The sequence below is a fragment of the Embiotoca jacksoni genome, unplaced genomic scaffold (assembly GCF_022577435.1).
Source record: "Embiotoca jacksoni isolate LCO1_2020_lvr unplaced genomic scaffold, fEmbJac1.0.p SCAF_41, whole genome shotgun sequence".
In the NCBI taxonomy this organism is placed as follows: domain Eukaryota; kingdom Metazoa; phylum Chordata; class Actinopteri; family Embiotocidae; genus Embiotoca; species Embiotoca jacksoni.
Genome location: NW_027185394.1, coordinates 1956112 through 1976857, shown reverse-complemented (window position 1 = coordinate 1976857; position 20746 = coordinate 1956112). Strand labels below are relative to the sequence as shown.

At 38.4% G+C, this 20746-nt stretch overlaps 3 protein-coding genes across 3 annotated transcripts in view; all 3 read left to right on the top strand.

Moving 5' to 3' along the window:
- Nucleotides 1-1445, top strand: part of LOC138209925 (C-type lectin domain family 2 member B-like) — a 21898-nt gene extending 20453 nt beyond the window's left edge. Inside the window, exon 7 of the mRNA XM_069168732.1 lies at nucleotides 315-1445. Within this exon, the coding sequence (XP_069024833.1) occupies nucleotides 315-432 (118 nt within the window). The 3' untranslated portion in view covers nucleotides 433-1445. The remainder of the gene's footprint in view (nucleotides 1-314) is intronic.
- A 3167-nt stretch (nucleotides 1446-4612) lies between these two features.
- LOC138209843 (CD209 antigen-like protein E) lies at nucleotides 4613-9082 on the top strand. Its single transcript, XM_069168634.1, has 6 exons — nucleotides 4613-4870; nucleotides 6060-6176; nucleotides 7369-7419; nucleotides 7537-7641; nucleotides 7825-7967; nucleotides 8957-9082. The coding sequence occupies exons 1-6, from the start codon at nucleotides 4708-4710 to the stop codon at nucleotides 9080-9082; spliced, it is 705 nt and encodes a 234-aa protein (XP_069024735.1). The 5' UTR covers nucleotides 4613-4707.
- Nucleotides 9083-12670: 3588 nt separating this feature from the next.
- Nucleotides 12671-19419, top strand: LOC138209904 (vesicle-associated membrane protein 1-like). The gene is made up of 7 exons (XM_069168709.1): nucleotides 12671-12831; nucleotides 15029-15140; nucleotides 15352-15510; nucleotides 16763-16831; nucleotides 17001-17143; nucleotides 18155-18264; nucleotides 18894-19419. Coding segments are annotated over exons 1-4 (318 nt in total). The 5' UTR covers nucleotides 12671-12829; the 3' UTR covers nucleotides 16808-16831; nucleotides 17001-17143; nucleotides 18155-18264; nucleotides 18894-19419.
- Nucleotides 19420-20746: the final 1327 nt, after the last annotated feature.

The following is a 20746-nucleotide window of genomic DNA, read 5'->3' as shown; positions in this document are numbered from 1 at the left end:
AGAGAATACATGTCTCTTCTTCTCTGGTGTTTAGAAAAGTTAAGAACATTTGAGGGAACAAAAATCAATCTGACCATAAGTCCCAGGGACTAATTGAAAGAGCAGCTTTATCAACAAATGTTCCTGCTGGTCAGCTGAGGTACTGCAACAACATCCCTGAAATCCAGCCTTCAACCAATAATTTATTCTGTTTAACAGCTCTGAAAATTCCCTAAAAATGATATCAAAGGAATCTAGAAAATATTTTAAGACATCTATTTGAAGGAGATAATAATCAGTTTCAGCACACTTTAAGATCATGTTTTTTTTCACAGGTTCTGGCCAGAAGGACATAAAGATGATAATTACTGGTACTATGCAGTGTGTTGCAATGATCAAGGAAAATGGACTCAAGGTTATTATAGTACTAATAACTGGATCTGTGAGAAATAGATTTCCTGCTCTGAATGACCGAGTGGTGAGAAGTGTTGGACTGATGAACAAAGACTAGAAAAGTGTTCTGCATGAACCTCTGATTCATCTTCTATTATTTTCCTTGTTCATGATGTGCTTTCCATAAGTTCTCATAGTTGTGTTATTCTTTCGTGATGTTGTGGGTCCAACTGGACTGGAGCTTCATGTTGTTGTTTTTACATTGTAAATATTTGATCTGGTTAGTTTTGGTTTCACGTTGCAGTTTTAGAGCGTTTTTCACATCCCCAGAGAGGGTCAATGAGATGAAAAAGAAGAAATATAGAAAACAGAATGGAAAAGGGAAACTCAGGGATTCATTCAGGATGAAGATAACTTCAATTACAGCCAGCAAAAGCACCGAGAACACAAAGACCTGACTAACAATCAAAAAGGAACCGATCACCTGTGTTACTAACAAACTACACTCAGACACAACAGGTGTCTTCATCACCTTCATCCTGTCATCATCATCTACTTCTGGTTGTCATGACGAACATGACCTGTGTTTTCCTATACTTGACATTGATTGGTTTGTAGACGGTGGGCGTCTGATGTCACCAAATAATTTGTAACTCTCAGTATTTCAATGTATTTTTTTTAAACTTGACTTTTGATTTCTTTGTCGGACCAAATTACAATGAAATACTTCGTCTCCTCCCCATGTGTTACCACGACTCATCTTTGATTCTCTTCTGGTTCTGTTTCTTCTTCTATGGTTTAATTGGTGACGATAGTCTGCTTAAACTTCCTCCAACTGGTCTGAAGGTCCAAACTTTGATCCAGATCAAAGCTTTCTACTTTTCTTAGACCAAGTTTTGGTCCTTTGGTCCGGACCATGATCTGAGGATCCTGTAACATCTGATATTTAGCTTCAGACTAAACTGAAAAGTTCAAAGGTCAGGACCAAACAAAATAGGTGTGAAACCACACTTAGTAGTCTGACGTTAACTTTCTTATTGGAACAATATTTTGGAAAAACAACCAACTGAAAATGAGCTTTAAAAAACTGAAATAAAACTTCTTTAGTTGGTTTAGTAAATACAAACATGTCATGGTGATTCATGCTCTGATATTATTACATTTATGAAAAATATATTTAATTTCAACTTAAAGTTCCGTGCAGCTTCAGTAAATATGAAATTTTACCCAATATTTACTGTAACTATGGAAACAGTTGTAACCTTGCCTTAAACAGAAATCAACATTTTAATTATACGACGCCTTTTAAGCTGTAAAGGAAACAAAAAGTGAAAGTTTGTCACGTGTCTAAAACATTTGAGGTTTTTATCTTATTGTTTTTCTTTTAACGGCTCAGTAATCACATGAAAATTAACAATTTTGATCCCGATTTATTTTTGATACTTTCACTTCTGCATCCAAAATGACAAAACTCGCTCGAGGCAACGGCCTATGTTTCATTTTGTTTTTGTAAATTTGGAGGATTTCAAACCCCGAAAAGACAAAATCCACGTGACTTGTTTTAAAGGCCAATTCTGTCTGTTCATAAAGAATCAAAATATTCAAATGTGACAGTTTTCCGGTTAAACAGATATTTTGGTTTTAAGTCAAATGTTTGGACGCAAGTTCAGAATTTCAGTAACCACATTAATGTTATATTGTCGTGAACACAGTGTGTTTTTATTTTGATAGTACTTTGAACAAATTATTTTTTTATGCATGCAGAGAAAAGTTTCCATTTTTTTTCTTTCTGCTTTAAATTTGAAGAACATCAGAAGAGAATTAAAGACAATAACCTCAAATTTTAATCTTTATTTGCTCAAATGAGTGAGGGAAACACATTCGCAAATATGATTGTGAGATAAGGATTTATTTTACACTTGTACCATCTATAAATTATTTTTAAGGCCAAAGAAGATGTGAAAACAATAACTTCAAATTTTAATCTTTGTTTGCTATAAAGAGTTTTTGGAAATGAAACCTGTCAATATGACATTGAGATGGATTTTAAGTGCTGAACCTGGAAGGTAGATGTCACATTATGAAAAGTACGATTAGTGTTTGAATTTATTACCAATATTAAAGGAAGTCAACAGATTGTGGCTCAAAACCCCACAAAGCCACTTCCCTACAGTTCCTCTGTGACGTGTGACAGATCTGTTTGAAAGGACTCGCGTGGGATTTTAAGAGCGTTTTATTTTACACAAGTAAAAAAAACAATTTTAAGAACTCCTGTAAAATGTACAGTTTGTAAAGGCTAAATAATGTATCTAATGTACATAATGATGCTGTGTATAAAGCTGAACTGCTGCAAGCTTCATGTCCTACAATGGAAATTAAGATGCGATAAATGAAAGTTGAACATTTTATTTGAACTTTTTTTAAGTTTTAGCATTGCTGTTGCTAGCAATAGAATTAGTGCTGTTGTTAGCGTCGTAGCAGTGATGTGAGATGTCACATACTCCAGACAAGTAATATGTGTAAAATATGTTGGGAAAAATAAGCTGTTAATCTTGATTTGAAATATGTTTGTGCTGTTTCTTTGGTTTTTTTCTGCCTGCAGTGAATGTTTTACAGTTCACTTCTTCAAACGCTGTCAAACTTTGATTACGTGAATGTTCACTTATTCAGTAACCTGCCATGTTCACAGGAAACAGAACCACTAAAGGAACACTTTCACTTTTAGTCCACAAGTTTTCTTCACTGAACACATTTACGGTTTTATCAAAACAAGATTTAAACTCTTAAGATGTCTGTTATCTTTCTCTTTTGTTATCTCACTGTTTTTTATTTTACACACAGTGAAGAAAAAGGACTAAAATTTAAAAAGTCTAATTGTTCCTTTAATGTCAAGAAAAAACAAAAGCAACTGCTGGTGTGCAATACAAGACTTTAAATAGGCAACCATCACTCACCTTGTGAAACGGTACAAACGCTGCTTTAACGGAACTGTTGATATCTATTTAATCTGAATGTCAGTAGAATCTGAAGAGACCAGGAAGATGAGGAGAAGATGACGAAGACCTCGAGAAACGGAAACTAGAACAGGAAAGAAAAGCCAAATACATGAGCTGATTTAATTTGTCTGTTTTCGTGGGTCTTTGGGTCTATAGAGGTGTGTGTGTTTGATCAAAATGAAAAGATGAACAAAATAAATGACAATAAAAAACCTTTCTACTCTTTGACTTTGTTATTTACAGTGACAGAAAGTAACGGACAAATATTTAGGAAGTCGTACTATAGTATGTCGTCAAAATATAAAACAAAAAAAGGCATTCTATAGTATGTCCTTTTAAATAGGTTAACGTTGTTTAATAACAGTTAAAAGGTTCTGGGTTCGATCCCGGGCAAAATATTAAAAGGACAAGTCAGTCTTCCAACATTATTTATTATTTATACTGTACTGTGTTCATACAAATATGAAAAAAGTCATACTATAGCATGTTGTCTAAAATATGATTTAAAAAAAAAGTCATACATGTCGTCTAATGTTGTCCAAAATATGAAAAAAAGTCATGTCGTCTAAAATATGATAAAAAAGTCATACTATAGCATGTCGTCTAAAATATGATTTAAAAAAAAGTCATACTATAGCATGTCAACTAAAATGTTACAAAAAAAAGTTACACTACAGGATGTTGTAAAACAAGAAAAAATAAACATTGGAAGCACAGTGGTTCAGTGGTTAGTGATGCTGCCTCAGTGAGAAGGTCATGGGTTCAATTAAAGCTTGAGACATGGATGTCTTTGTCAAAAAAAATAAAAAAAACAAGGCTTTAGCATGTTGTCTAAAATACGAAGAAAATGTCAGACAACAGGATGTTGTTGAATATATGAATAAAAAGTCATACTGTAGCATGTCGTCCAACATAAAATAAAAAGTCACACTAAAACTACACCTTAAACATTTCCTGTTTCTCTTCCAAATTATGAATGTGTGTGTTGACGTCGGGCTGTTGGCCGACAGAAAACCTCGCGTCTCCAATCGTTCCACTTTTTTGGGGGATGAAAAACTGAGAAAATGCACTTAGTTCCTGTTTTCATGAATTACGTTACGTTACATTTAGCTGAAGCTTTTATCCAAAGCGACTTCCAATAAGTGTATTTTTATTGAAATGAATCAACGAGTCAAGTTGTGCTGTTACTTCCTCAAAGTTTTCTAATGAAACCTCTCAGAGGGGCCGGACGGGAAACACACTGACGGCAGCGATCGGTCCGCGAGCATCGCAGCTGCATGAATTAAAACCGGTAGAGTCACAGGAAGACGAGCGCAGACGCTCTTTAAACCGTCTCAGGATGTCCGTCGATATCTATGCTGTGCCAGATTTCTCTAAGAAGGTCCGATACAACAGAAAGGTGCAGCAGGATGCAGCAGAGAGGGAGGACAGGGAGGTGGATATCTACCAGAGTGCGGACGATATCGGAGATGATGGAACCGATTTTCCACCACAGGAAGGAGGTGAGTGAACGGCGTGACATTAAGACGCTTCAATATGATGTAAAATCATGCTTTCCTGTTCGTGGCATTCAAATCCTGTCCACCTGAACGTTTATGATTTCACCGTGAAACTTGAAACCGGAGCAGAGAAACGTCAGAATTTGGGGTTAATTATTTCGGGGAACAGAAAATCTTCAATTCGGCCCACTTACAGCCAAGTGTTCCTGAGCCCATGCAGCGATTTCCAAACTTTGTAAATGGTCAACAGAGACGCTTGAAACGCTTCAGAAAGTCTTCATCAACGAAGCGACGAGCCGGGCGAGTTGTTCTGAGTGACGTTCAACGTTTCAAGAGGGACGTCTGAGGGTTGTTGGTGTTATTAGCTGTTTGTTAAGTTGAGTTTAGCTTTTAATTTAGAAATTTGCTGTTTTGTATTTCTTTAGCTTTGTTAGCTGGTTGTTAACTCGAGTTTAGCTGTTTATTTGCTAAATTATCTGTTTGTTATCTTTGTTAGAAGGTTGTTAGCATTGTTTACTTTTTATTACCTTGAGTTTAGCTGACTTTGTATAAAAATCAGTTTGAAAGCTTTCTCAGCAGGTTGTTGGTGTTACTATCTGTTGGTTTACTTGTGTTCAGCCGTGTTTAGTGAAATTAGCTGTTTGTTAGCTGGTTGTCAGATGTCACCATTCATTCGTCCTACTGTGACGTTCTGAGGGGAAAACATTTCCTGCAAACCACCTGAACTGTGGCGCCATGGCAACCAGGTTATCCAAAAAGACAACACGCCCGCTCACACGCCCGAGTTTTCCACCCTTAACAACTCAATCGTTGCTCCTGAAGATTTCCGTCTCTCCCACAAAAGTTTGACTCAAACTTTGATGAAGGTTTTTACTTCCTCCTGTTCAATGTCCATTTCTGTGTTTCACTCCGTTTGTGACAAACAGGAACTAAACTTTGTGATCACACCTTAGTTATTAACTGCGTACTTCTTGGAAACTGTTTTCAGAAGCTCTCTGGGTAGAAGACTGATTCTCACACTTCAAACAGTTTGCATCTAAAATGTCACGATCTTCAGGGAAGTTGAGTTTGTGCGACACTGACCACAAAGATTCTACTGAAAATGTTTCCTACAGCAGAGAAGGATGTGTCATAACCACAAACTAAAACCCTTTGCGTTGATAAACCCACTCTGTCGACTTTTTCTCTGCAGGAACAAAGACTCAGAAGCAGCCTGGAGTCCTGAAACGGCCTTTGAGAGGTGCAGCGTTGTGGCTGAGACTGCTGAGCCTCCTGACGTTAGCCGGGATCGTCATCCTGCTCATATTTTGTAAGATAAAAAACAGCTCGGTGCCGCTGAGTAGCAGGAAATACTGAATAATAACACGTTGTTGTCAAAAGATGTCACCGTTGTATGTGAGGAGCCGACTGGTATCACGGCAAAGCGTGAAATAGACACGCACGTTTACTACAGAAAAACGTGAGATAGCCACGTTTCTCCCTCTCTAGGCGTGACAGTTTCACGTTTTGTAAGCATGAAACTTACACGTAAGTAAAAGTAACGCTAAAAAAAGATCATGTGACCAAGTACAAAGGACATTTTTAGAAAGGCAGGAGGGGTGGTCTGGTGGAGTCAGAGGTTCAAATCCAGGAGGTGACAATGTTGTTCAGTTGTTGTTGTTTTTGTTGTTTTTGTTTGTTACGTTCAACGACTGATGTCAAGGGGAGGCAGGAAGTAACAACGTAAATAAACTAGGAAACAATGATCACAGGAAATTAATGAATAAACGAAAATGATTTATTAACAATAACTCAAACAAACATACAAGGAAGAAACTTAAAACTACTTTCACCTTGCACACACACACACACACGCACACACACACACACACACACACACACACACACACACACACACACACACACACACACACACACAGACACACACACAGACACACACACACACACACCTACACACACACACACACACACACACACACACACAGCCGTGTTCAATCAGTGTTTCAGCTGGTGGCTGCAGGCCGGATCATTGGAGTCACCTGTATCGACCCTGGTGGTGGAGAAAGAGAGAGAACACAGGATACACACACGGAACATTGGTGGAACCCAAGCAGAGATTTCTTCCTCTATAAGTTATATTTTCATGTTCATCACTTGGTTCTTCACGTGCAGCAGGTTTCATTTTCCTCCACTACAGGAAAACTTGAAACTGTCACGCCTGGAGAGGCCAAAGCGTGGCCATCTCACGTTTTCCTGTAGTGGAGGTGCGTGTCTATTTCACGCATTGCCGTGATACCGGGTTGGAGGAGCGAAGATAAAAGTAGTTTGGACAAAGATTTGTAAGACTAGTATGAAGGACAGTAGCTGAACCAAATAAAAAGCTCCAGTTTTAAAGTCTGAAATTGATTTCTGACAGGAAGTGTTTCATTTCTGTTTATTAAAGGATTCTGTGTTGTTGTTGTTGTTTTTTTCTAATTTAGTTATTTACAAATATATTTCAGTGACTTTGAAAATCAACAACCTGCAGACCAAGTTAGAGGCTGAACTTAGAGGTGAGTAATGATTTAAAATACAGTAATTGAGCAAATACAAGATTCACACTTTGCCTTGAAAACCTAAATATTGTCTTATCGTTTTATACTGTTTTATCAATTATTGTTGTTCTTAAGACATGAGAGTCAACAGCAGTCAGCTAGAGAGCAGTTATGAAATACTCAGTAAAAATAACAGTCAGCTACAAGAGGAAGTAAAGAAACTGAAGGACACGATTGAAGGTAAGAAAAGTTTTAAACATCAGTTTTAGTTTCACTTTCAAGTCGAAATCTTTTTTCTTTTTTTTTTTTAAACATCCAAAATAGGAAAAGTGACAAAAAAGAAAGATCTTTAACTCAATATTGAAATTACATGTTTCATCAATTTGATACTGAAAACACTGAAAACACTTGTTTTACATGAAGGGAAGTGGTGTCCTGAAGGATGGACGAGATTTGGATGCAGTTGTTACTTTAAATTCACTGAGAGGAAAACTTGGGATGAGAGCAGGAAGGAGTGTCAGGAGAGAGGAGCTGATCTGGTGATCATCATCAACAAAGAGGAACAGGTGGGTGTGTTTGTTCATGTCTGTGTGATGTTTGATGTCACACATCTGTTTCTGCTGGTTTTGACCTTCTTCCTTTCTTCACCTTCATCCATTTATTTAACACGTTAAGTGGTTTTGAAGTCCAGAATGATCAGATCACCTGAACAAGAGTCAACTTTCTGATTATTTATTTACATTAACTAGAACATGATGTTTTTTAAAGATTATTTTCATATTTCAGATTCTGTATTTTAGCATTTCTTTTGTTTAGTTTGTCGCACATTTGCAGTGAGATGAAAAAGTCCTTGTTTCTTTCTGTGGTGACAAAGATGTGGTTGATCAATAATAAAAACCAAAGAAAAGCATGAGTGGAACAAAAAGACGGCCAATAAGAGGAAGATAAATAGTTCATATTCAAGGTTTGATCAGAAAGCTCACTGAGATGGCGGCCAGATTTAAATCAGGCTCATTGTTTGGTAGTTTTAGACGCTCTCTCTCTCTCTGAACTTTTTAAACACACATTGTACAAAAATTCTAATCAAAGGAAATATTTTAAAAATCATTTTTACGTCACTGATGAAAATTGAAGATTTAATAGAACATGTGAGAACATAGAAAAAGCAGCATAACCAGGTCCTTTCTTTCATCCAGTCATGTTTTAGTTACAAACATCGACAGCTGAAATGAGATCAACTTTTAAAATCTGTCTGATTCAAAGACTTCTGGATATATGAAACACTAAGGAGACGAATTTAGAGAGGAAAATGAAATTATATGGAAATAATCCTGAAAACATGTATTTCTTATTGTTGAATTTTGTTTTTTGTATAAAACTAAATTTTAACTTTAGTAATTATTTCAACAACGGTTGAAATAATTTTTTGGGAGTATTTCAGATTTTTGCACAACACAAAAACAAAAGTTTCAAAAGATGTATTTCTTCCTGATGTTATTACAACAGAAATATAATAAATCAAGACTGAAAACTGTGTTTGTCTCCCATGAAATAGGAGTTTGTCCGTGAACTGAATTGGAAAGGAGCGTCCTGGATTGGTCTACAACGCACTGAACAGACTGGAAGGACATGGACATGGACATGGACATGGGTGGACGGATCACCGCTGACAGAGACGTGAGAAACTTTTTTTGTTTCTATTTCACATCAATGTTTGTAACTTGGAAATCCATCGAAATAGAAAAGAAACTTGTAAATTATTTCATTTTTAATAATCCTCATATACAGAATAAAAAAGGACAAAAATCCTCCTTTGAATGAACAGCTGATCCTGAACTCTTCATCTGCAGTCTGTGATGAGGTCGAGTTACAACAACTCAGTTTTCAGAAGTCACCATTCAAAAATGTTCAAACTGTCAGCTGCTAAAGTTCAGTTTGTTCAGTTTGTTGAATTATTGTTCTGCACAGTTTGTCCACCCAAACCATGTCAGAGAATACATGTCTCTTCTTCTCTGGTGTTTAGAAAAGTTAAGAACATTTGAGGGAACAAAAATCAATCTGACCATAAGTCCCAGGGACTAATTGAAAGAGCAGCTTTATCAACAAATGTTCCTGCTGGTCAGCTGAGGTACTGCAACAACATCCCTGAAATCCAGACTTCAACCAATAATTTATTCTGATTGACAGCTCTGAAAATTCCCTGAAAATGATATCAAAGGAATCTAGAAAATATTTTAAGACATCTATTTGAAGGAGATAATAATCAGTTTCAGCACACTTTAAGATCATGTTTTTTTCACAGGTTTTGGGCAGAAGGACATGAAGATTATAGTTACTCGTACAAGGCAACGTGTTGCAATGATCAAGGAAAATGGACTCAAGGTTATTCTGGTACTAATAACTGGATCTGTGAGAAATAGATTTCCTGCTCTGAATGACCGAGTGGTGAGAAGTGTTGGACTGATGAACAAAGACTAGAAAAGTGTTCTGCATGAACCTCTGATTCATCTTCTATTATTTCCTTGTTCATGATGTGCTTTCCATAAGTTCTCATCGTTGTGTTATTCTTTCGTGATGTTGTGGGTCCAACTGGACTGGAGCTTCATGTTGTTGTTTTTACATTGTAAATATTTGATCTGGTTAGTTTTGGTTTCACGTTGCAGTTTTAGAGCGTTTTTCACATCCCCAGAGAGGGTCAATGAGATGAAAAAGAAGAAATATAGAAAACAGAATGGAAAAGGGAAACTCAGGGATTCATTCAGGATGAAGATAACTTCAATTACAGCCAGCAAAAGCACCGAGAACACAAAGACCTGACTAACAATCAAAAAGGAACCGATCACCTGTGTTACTAACAAACTACACTCAGACACAACAGGTGTCGTCATCACCTTCATCCTGTCATCATCTTCTACTTCTGGTTGTCATGACGAACATGATCTGTGTTTTCCTATACTTGACATTGATTGGTTTGTAGACGGTGGGCGTCTGATGTCACCAAATAATTTGTAACTTTCAGTATTTCAATGTATTTTTTTTAAACTTGACTTTTGATTTCTTTGTCGGACCAAATTACAATGAAATACTTCGTCTCCTCCCCATGTGTTACCACGACTCATCTTTGATTCTCTTCTGGTTCTGTTTCTTCTTCTATGGTTTAATTGGTGACGATAGTCTGCTTAAACTTCCTCCAACTGGTCTGAAGGTCCAAACTTTGATCCAGATCAAAGCTTTCTACTTTTCTTAGACCAAGTTTTGGTCCTTTGGTCCGGACCATGATCTGAGGATCCTGTAACATCTGATATTTAGCTTCAGACCAAACTGAAAAGTTCAAAGGTCAGGACCAAACAAAGTAGGTGTGAAACCACACTTAGTAGTCTGACGTTAACTTTCTTATCGTCACAATATTTTGGAAAAACAACCAACTGAAAATGAGCTTTAAAAAACTGAAAAAAACTTCTTTAGTTGGTTTAGTAAATACAAACATGTCATGGTGATTCATGCTCTGATATTATTACATTCATGAAAAAGATCTTTAATTTCAAAGATCCTCATCGTGTTTCAGTAAGAAAGATTTTCAACTGTGTTGTTTAGTTGCTAAATAAATTCTTAAAGACCAATGAAATTTGTCCATTTTGAGTTTAGATAACTGATCTTCAGAGCTTGTTGAATGTTGTTAGTTCCTCAAACAGAAAAATATAAATAACTGTAGAGTTCATACGTCACATTTCCTGTGTTAGAAAACCTGCTCCTGTCTTCTAGTTGTGTTCACTTACAACTTGTAACTTTAATTAATTAAAGAAACCTCAGATGAAGGCACTTTTATGTATTTTGGTGCTGCTGAGTTAAATTTTTGTATCTCTGCATTATGACAGCCAGGAAATAAATAAAAAGTGAACAAACAATGTTGTGGTTGCGCTTATTTTTTAAATGTTCTGCATGTAAAAGGTTTCTAAACTTCAAGGTAATACACAAACACATTGACCCTGTCTGTGGTTGTGGTTTGTGCTGCTGCTGCTTCTTCCTCCATCTTCTATGTCCGCTCACAAAGAACAAACAGATGTCAACATTAAACACCTTTAATGTAGTTTAAATTAACCAACACAAGTCATTCTACAACATGTCGTTCGAAATATGACAAAAAAGTCAGAATATTATGTCGTCCAAAATATACAAACACAAATTAAACTACAGGATGTTGTAAATAAAAAAATTAAAAAATGCTTAACATCACAAGCACAGTGATTCAGTGGTTTGGTTAATGATGCTGCCTCACAGTGAGAAGGTCATGGGTTCGATTCCAGCTTGAGACATGTATGTAATCATGTATGTAATCATGTATGTAATCATGCATGTAATCGTAAATGTGTCAAAGTCACACTCAAAGCAAGAACATATAATCCTCCAAAGACAGAGCTCCAAGCCGCTGATCGAACCGAGTACTTCCTGATGGTGAGATGACAACGCTGGCTTGGAACTGCAAAGGTTTTGCTTCCTTTATTGCATGTTTGTCTGACTTATATAACTTCTATGACTTTGTGTTTGGAGGATCGCATGCTCTTGCTTGAAAGTAATGTTTTTTATTATGGACTACATGCATAAGTTAGTCATCCATATTATGGACAACATACTTTACTTTTAGGTTATTATTGATGCAGAAATATGCAAATTCCACATCGGAAGTCCGAGGTGGGAATCAAACCCAGGACCTTTAGACGAGGAGACGACAACGCTGACAACTGCACCGCTGTGCTGGCTTCAATAACATGAACGAAAGTCACACTATAGCATGTCGTCAGAAATGTGATAAAAGAAATCAGACTATAGCATGTTGATTCAAATAGGAAAAAAAGTCAAACTATAGCATGTCGTCCAAAATATCATAACAATTTCATCCTGTAGTATTTGTTCTAAAATGTCATACTACAGCATATTTAAAATATTTTCTACTCTATATTTTTGCGGTGGCACATATTGGTACTTTCTCAGTATTGTGGGGGACACGACCCGAAAAGGCCAATTTAATAGTGTTGTTCACAACAACACTAATTTCCTGTATTACATCCTGGGACAGTGTGTGTGTGTGTGTGTGTGTGTGTGTGTGTGTGTGTGTGTCTGTGAGTGTGTGTGTGTGTGTGTGTGTGTGTGTGTGTGTGTGTGTGTGTGTGTGTGAGTGTGTGTGTGTGTGTGTGTGTAGAGGGGCGGGGCTTGAGTGTGACGTACAGTTCATTTCCCTCGACTCTGCTCAGCTGCGTCAGTTGTAGTTTTATTTCAGGGGGTTTAAAACCAAAAGTGAATCAAGATATCGGCCAGAGAAACGAGCTGAAGTCCTTCATTTCTCTTCCGCTGGGATCTGTCTCTCTCTCTTTATTCCTCCCTCGCCCTCCCTCACCCTCTCTCAGATTATCTCCATCATCCCGCCGACGAGATGTGAGTACTCCCACATTTTTTCCATTTTATTTCTAATTATATTTAAACCTCTGAATATCTCAGCGATTTTAACATGAAGTTTAATTAAATTGTCATTATAACCTCTAAAACTGGGTTTGCAGGTGCAGCACATTTCAAACTAATCATGTTTTCCTCATTTTAATTCTTCACATTTTTTAATCGCATCGATTGTTCTGATAAAAAATAAAAATAAACTTGTGAGCAGTCTGGAAACGTCTTTTTGCTGCAGCTGTAATCAGAAATATGACGGTGAGTCACCGGCTGACTGAAAACTATCCATCAACGCTGTGGTCACTTTCAACCGGCTCCGACTCCATCAGACCAAAAACACACTTTACTGATCGGACAGCAGCCGAAACAGATGATTTAAACATCCCACATTCATTAAAAACATCCTATATGATGTGTTTTTAACGTGTAATTTCCCCGTGGGGGGAGGGGGGGTGGAGGGAGGATGGTGGGGGGTGGAGGGAGGGTGGAGGGGGTGGAGGGGTATTATTGCGTGCACGTTGATCTCCGTCAGTCGGGCTGCTGCACTAATCTTTCTCCATTTTGCTTCTGGAAAACAAGCCTGTCTGTGTGTGTGTGTGTGTGTGTGTGTGTGTGTGTGTGTGTGTGTGAGTGTGTGTGTGTGTGTGAGTGTGTGTGAGTGTGTGTGTGAGTGTGTGTGTGTGTGTGAGTGTGTGTGTGAGTGTGAGTGTGTGTGTGTGTGTGTGTGTGTGTGTGTGTGTGTGAGTGTGAGTGTGTGTGTGTGAGTGTGTGTGTGAGTGTGTGTGTGTGTGAGTGTGTGTGTGAGTGTGTGTGTGTGTGAGTGTGAGTGTGTGTGTGTGTGAGTGTGTGTGTGAGTGTGAGTGTGTGTGTGTGAGTGTGTGTGTGAGTGTGTGTGTGTGTGAGTGTGTGTGAGTGTGTGTGTGTGTGTGAGTGTGTGTGTGAGTGTGAGTGTGTGTGTGTGTGTGTGTGTGTGTGTGTGTGTGTTTGTGCGTACGTGTGTGTGTGTGTGTGTGGGCGTGTGTGTGTGCGTACGTGTGTGTGTGTGTGTGTGAGTGTGTGTGAGTGTGTGTGTGAGTGTGTGTGTGTGTGAGTGTGTGTGTGAGTGTGAGTGTGTGTGTGTGTGTGTGTGTGTGAGTGTGTGTACGTGTGTGTGTGTGTGTGTGTTGAAGTGCAGCTTCTCTAAAAAGACATTTTATTTGGGGATTTGTCTTTTGTTTGTCTCCGTGTCTTCGAGCTGTTTCACTCTCTGATTCTTAGATTTTCGTGGCCGTCGATGAGTCATCGTTTCTATAATTATAGTTATTATAATTTAAAACTGTTTTTCTTCAGTTTCTGCGTCACAAAGTCGTTTAGAAATCAGATTTTAATTCTCTGAATACATGAAAGTGAAAACAACTCAATTACGAGTAAAGTCAAAATCCTGCTTTTATATTTGTACTCGTAAAAGTACAGAAGAAGTTTACTTACAAGTTTTATCCATTTCAAAATAATGTGATTTTATTAAGTTATAATTATCCTCAAACTTGCACATTCTTAGTTTTTATGTGTCCAGATACTCAGGATTTTAGACTTTAAACACACTTCCTAACTTTAATGTTGCATCTGTTGATAGTTGGACTCATTTGAATTATTATATTATTATTATCATATTATCCTGCAGAGAAACTCAAATCCTCTGAAACTTTTGAGGGACAAAAAAACCACATTGTTCCTCCTCTAAATAAAAAAAAAAGTTAAAAAGTAAAATTCATGACCAATAAAATGAACCTTTGATGACTTTCAGCGGTTTTAAAATGTAATTTAGAGCAATTAGCACTGACTTAGCATTGTGTGCTAGCTGTGTGAAAAACACGAATCTCCAAAACCTTTTAAAGAGCAAAGAAAGCTTCCTGGTTTTCAGCTTGGTGACGCTGCACTTATGATCTCAACGGGATTTAAACGCTTATTTTTCCTAGTTTATGAATTTATGCAAATGAGGGGAACCAAATTAAACTCCCTGAACTCGGGTGTGAAGATACGTGTTTTCTCTCGTTGTGACATTTTCCTGAAACACAACTCAACCCGTCGTTTTCTGATTCAGAAATACGAAGCGATGACGTCACCTTTAAAAAACAAGAAAAAGAGAAGAAGACGTCGGAGCGCGTGCTGAACTTTGACCTTTCGTGCTCGCGTGCTCCCCCTGCAGGTCGACTCCAGATGCTGCAGGAGGCCCCGGGGCCGAGGGGGAGGGGGGGGCGCCGGCCCCGAACCTGACCAGCAACCGGCGGCTTCAGCAGACGCAGGCGCAGGTGGACGAGGTGAGACGAGGCGAGAGTTCGCTGAAAAAAACATCCAAAATATGAAGGACGAGAAGAAATAATCATCCGACAGAAAGACGATCGATGAATCACGGCGTAAATGAACGTCGCAAGAATCCGGAAACAAATTGGCTTTTTCACGGGAAGAAATACTTTTCCGGTTCCGGAGACACCGACGGGTGTCTTTTCTGTTTTTGTGTCCGTCCCCCAGGTGGTGGACATCATGCGCGTGAACGTGGACAAAGTCCTGGAGAGAGACCAGAAGCTGTCGGAGCTGGACGACCGGGCCGACGCGCTGCAGGCCGGAGCCTCGCAGTTCGAGAGCAGCGCCGCCAAACTCAAGAACAAGTACTGGTGGAAAAACTGCAAGGTGGGTTTGTAATTCACAACCCGAACCGTCAGACCCCGTCGCGTCGGGTTTGTTTTTTAGGCTCAGAGTTCTTCGGGTGGAAGAACTTTTTGGAAGAAACAAATGAAAGCGTCCAGAACTACCGAACCCGCCGTAACGTGACCTGAAGAAGCTTCTGGATCAGAAACGCGGCGCTGACATCTGCGTTTCGTTGCTTTATTGATGATTCGGAGGACGTGAGCTGAGTAGGCGGTCCTTCGATGAGGCCCAGAAAGAACCAGGTCCCAAAAACCAACTCCACCAGAACTTAGACATGAATTCTTCTTCAGACTTCAAAACCAAAATCAGATTTTTTTTTATTCAAATCCAGATGATTTTTTATTAAAAGTCTGGACAGTAAAACAAATAAAAAGGTGAAATGGGATCCGAACCACGTGGAGTTGGTTTGAAACGTGATTCCAGTCAGATTTCTACAGATCAAAATCTGCTGACTCAGATCGGATTTCTTGCGTAATTTCCGGAGACGTCGTGAGCAGAATCGACGCTACCGCTAGCAGAGCGATCAGAGAGGAGTTTTTGGCGTTACCGGAGTTCGAGCTTCTGCGTTGGAAAAGCGTCGCTGTTGCGTTACCGCGGCAACAGAAACAGATCTGTCGGTGACGTTTGCCTCTAAACTGTCATATTTACCCTCCTCCCCCCCCCCCCTCCATTTATCCGTCCATCCGACCTCGGCTGCCGGCGTCAGTCCCCCTCAAGCCCCGCCTCCTCCTCCTCAGTCGTCCAATCCGAATGGATGAGGAGGATCACGTGAGCGGAGACGAGAACCGTTTGACTGACAGCGAGAGGAAAAAAAAAAACAACAAGTTCAATCTGGATTAGAGGCAGTCGCAGGGATTAAAGAGCCAGCTGTGATTTATGATGTAACTCCTCCCACCTCCCATCCATCACACACACACACACACACACACACACACACACACACACACACACACACACACACACACACACACAAAATATACACAGACACACCTACACACACACACACACACACACACACACACACACACAGCCGTGTTCAATCAGTGTTTCAGCTGGTGGCTGCAGGCCGGATCATTGGAGTCACCTGTATCGACCCTGGTGGTGGAGAAAGAGAGAGAACACAGGATACACACACCCAATGTGTAATAAGTATATAAATATAAGGATGATTTTAATGTAAAGAGAAGAGATGATATTTTTGGTGTGTTTATTGTTTTGTTGCTTTTCTAACCAGATATTTTCGTCACTTTGGAAAAAGACGAGCTACAAGAGGAAGTGAAGAAACTGAAGGACGAGATTAAAGGTAAGAAAAGTTTTAGTTTTAGTTAAACTTTTAATTCTGACAGTTCATAGAAGAAAAACATCCTGAAAAGGAAAATTGACGCGAAAGAAAGATCTTTAAATCATTATTTAACGTACAAGTTTCATCAATTTGATACTGAAAACACTGAAAACACTTGTTTTACATGAAGGGAAGTCGTGTCCTGAAGGATGGACGAGATTTGGATGCAGTTGTTACTTTAAATTCACTGAGAGGAAAACTTGGGATGAGAGCAGGAAGGAGTGTCAGGAGAGAGGAGCTGATCTGGTGATCATCAACAACAAAGAGGAACAGGTGGGTGTGTTTGTTCATGTCTGTGTGATGTTTGATGTCACACATCTGTTTCTGCTGGTTTTGACCTTCTTCCTTTCTTCACCTTCATCCATTTATTTAACACATTAAGTGGTTTTGAAGTCCAGAATGATCAGATCACCTGAACAAGAGTCAACTTTCTGATTATTTATTTACATTTACTAGAACATGATGTTTTTTAAAGATTATTGTCATATTTCAGATTCTGTATTTTAGCATTTCTTTTGTTTAGTTTGTCGCACATTTGCAGTGAAATGAAAAAGTCCTTGTTTCTTTCTGTGGTGACAAAGATGTGGTTGATCAATAATAAAAACCAAAGAAAAGCATGAGTAGAACAAAAAGACGGCCAATAAGAGGAAGATAAATAGTTCATATTCAAGGTTTGATCAGAAAGCTCACTGAGATGGCGGCCAGATTTAAATCAGGCTCATTGTTTGGTAGTTTTAGACGCTCTCTCTCTCTCTGAACTTTTTAAACACACATTGTACAAAAATTATAATCAAAGGAAATATTTTAAAACTCATTTTTACGTCACTGATGAAAATTCTAGATTTACTAGAACATGTGAGAACATTGAAAAAGCAGCATAACCAGGTCCTTTCTTTCATCCAGTCATGTTTTAGTTACAAACATCGACAGCTGAAATGAGATCAACTTTTAAAATCTGTCTGATTCAAAGACTTCTGGATATATGAAACACTAAGGAGACGAATTTAGAGAGGAAAATGAAATTATATGGAAATAATCCTTAAAACATGTATTACTTATTTTGTAATTATTTTTATTTTTTTTACATACATATATATAACACTAAATTTTGACTTTCGTAATTATTTCAACAACAGCTGAAATTGAAATAATTTTTTGGGAGTATTTCAGATTTTTGCACAACAGAAAAACAAAAGTTTCAAAAGATGTATTTCTTCCTGATGTTATTACAACAGAAATATAATAAATCAAGACTGAAAACTGTGTTTGTCTCCCATGAAATAGGAGTTTGTCCGTGCACTGAATTGGAAAGGAGACTCCTGGATTGGTCTAAAACGCACTAAACACATTGGACGGACATGGACATGGGTGGACGGATCACCGCTGACAGAGACGTGAGAAACATTTTTTGTTACTATTTCACATCAATATTTGTATCTTGGAGATCCATCGAAATAGAAAAGAAACTTGTAAATTATTTCATTTTTAATAATCCTCACATACAGAATAAAAACGGACCAAAATCCTTCTTTGAATGAACAGCTGATCCTGAACTCTTCATCTGCAGTCTGTGATGAGGTCGAGTTACAACAACTCAGTTTTCAGAAGTCACCATTCAAAAATGTTCAAACTGTCAGCTGCTAAAGTTCAGTTTGTTCAGTTTGTTGAATTATTGTTCTGCACAGTTTGTCCACCCAAACCATGTCAGAGAATACATGTCTCTTCTTCTCTGGTGTTTAGAAAAGTTAAGAACATTTGAGGGAACAAAAATCAATCTGACCATAAGTCCCAGGGACTAATTGAAAAAGCAGCTTTATTAACAAATGTTCCTGCTGGTCAGCTGAGGTACTGCAACAACATCCCTGAAATCCAGACTTCAACCAATAATTTATTCTGATTGACAGCTCTGAAAATTCTCTAAAAATGATATCAAAGGAATCTAGAAAATATTTAAAGACATCTATTTGAAGGAGATAATAATCAGTTTCAGCACACTTTGAGATCATGTTGTTTTTCTTCACAGGTTCTTGGCAGCAGGACGTAAACATTATAAGAACCGGTACTCTGCAACGTGTTGCAATGATCAAGGAGAATGGACTAAAGAACATTCTGGTTCTACTAACTGGATCTGTGAGAAATAGATTTCCTGCTCTGAATGACCGAGTGGTGAGAAGTTTTTTTTTTTTACACACTTCCTCAGTGAAGAAAAAGGACTAAAATGTAAAAAGTCTAATTGTTCCTTTAATGTCAAGAAAAAACAAAAGCAACTGCTCGTGTGCAATACAAGACTTTAAATAGGCAACCATCACTCACCTTGTGAAACGGTACAAACGCTGCTTTAACGGAACTGTTGATATCTATTTAATCTGAATGTCAGTAGAATCTGAAGAGACCAGGAAGATGAGGAGAAGATGACGAAGACCTCGAGAAACGGAAACTAGAACAGGAAAGAAAAGCTAAATACATGAGCTGATTTAATTTGTCTGTTTTCGTGGGTCTTTGGGTCTATAGAGGTGTGTGTGTTTGATCAAAATGAAAAGATGAACAAAATAAACGACAATAAAAAACCTTTCTACTCTTTGGGTTTGTTATTTACAGTGACAGAAAGTAACGGCCAAATATTTAGGAAGTCGTACTATAGTATGTCGTTAGAAATATGATTAAAAAAAAAAAAAGTCATACTATAGCATGTCGTCAAACTATAAAACAAAAAAAGTCATTCTATAGTATGTCCTTTTAAATAGGTGAACGTTGTTTCATAACAGTTAAAAGGTTCTGGGTTCGATCCCGGGCAAAATATTAAAAGGACAAGTCAGTCTTCCAACATTATTTATTATTTATACTGTACTGTGTCCATACAAATATGAAAATAAGTCTTTACATGAGTGGCTCAATAGTACAATGGTTAATACTGTTGCCTCTCAATACAAAGATTCTGTGTTCGATCTCCACCCAAGGTAGTTTTGTTTGTAGTATATATCCCAAAATGTGAAAAAAACATTCTTACTTTATGTCGTCCAAAATGTAACAAAAAAGTCATACTATAGCACAGGGGTGGTCAAACTACGGCCCGCGGGCCACATCCGGCCCATTGGTCTTTTTAATCCGGCCCGCCGAAGATTGGTACAGAATTGCCCAAATCAAATCATATCATAATTATGACTGCATTCATTTGACCTTGTCCTGTAATACCTGGCAGTCCACCAGGTGGCGCACTAGGCGCAGTGGTACATTGACTTGATTTTGCAGAGGCCGGGCTGCTCTCTGTTGTTACTCTGCTGCTGCTCTGAACACATCTGCAACAATGAACGGGCCAAAGAAAAGAAAAGTCGACAGTGAGTCCCGAGTGTTTAATAAGGAACGGACGACTAAATACTTTTTCACTGAAGTCCGGTCGAAGGCCGTGTGTCTTATTTACCAAGAAACCGTTACGGTTTTAAAGGAATACAACATCAGCCGTCACTTTTCCACCAAGCATGCTCATTGCTCTAAAAACCAGTCAACGCAGGAACGGACGTCGACCGCTCGGAGGTCGGCAGATCGTTTGGAGCAAAACACCTTCATCTGACAAACTGCCATCCAAGAATCAAGCACGAAGGCAAGATGTTTGCTGGCATTCAAATTAGCAAAGACCAGCAAGCCTTTCTCCGAAGGGGAGTTTCTCAAAGAGTGCTGGTAGAGACAGCAGGTGTCTTGTGTCCTGAGAGAAGAACAAACTAGAAAACATGAGCTCATCACGCAGGACGGTGACTCGCCGTGTTGAGATGATTGACGAAGACTTGGCTAGCAAGCTAAATAAAAAAGCGGAGTCATTTACATGATATTTCTTGGCATTGGACGAAAGTAACGACATAAAGGACACCGCTCAGCTTTTAA

Bases quoted from the DNA above. Each gene is read 5' to 3' on its own strand.
- LOC138209843 (XM_069168634.1), top strand. From the start codon at position 4,708: ATGTCCGTCGATATCTATGCTGTGCCAGATTTCTCTAAGAAGGTCCGA. The intron at 4,871-6,059 runs GTGAGTGAACGG...TTTTCTCTGCAG, and splicing joins TTTTCCACCACAGGAAGGAG to GAACAAAGACTCAGAAGCAG. The intron at 7,968-8,956 runs GTGGGTGTGTTT...CCCATGAAATAG, and splicing joins TCATCAACAAAGAGGAACAG to GAGTTTGTCCGTGAACTGAA.
- LOC138209904 (XM_069168709.1), top strand. The intron at 15,141-15,351 runs GTGAGACGAGGC...TCCGTCCCCCAG, and splicing joins CGCAGGCGCAGGTGGACGAG to GTGGTGGACATCATGCGCGT. The intron at 15,511-16,762 runs GTGGGTTTGTAA...TTTTCTAACCAG, and splicing joins ACTGGTGGAAAAACTGCAAG to ATATTTTCGTCACTTTGGAA.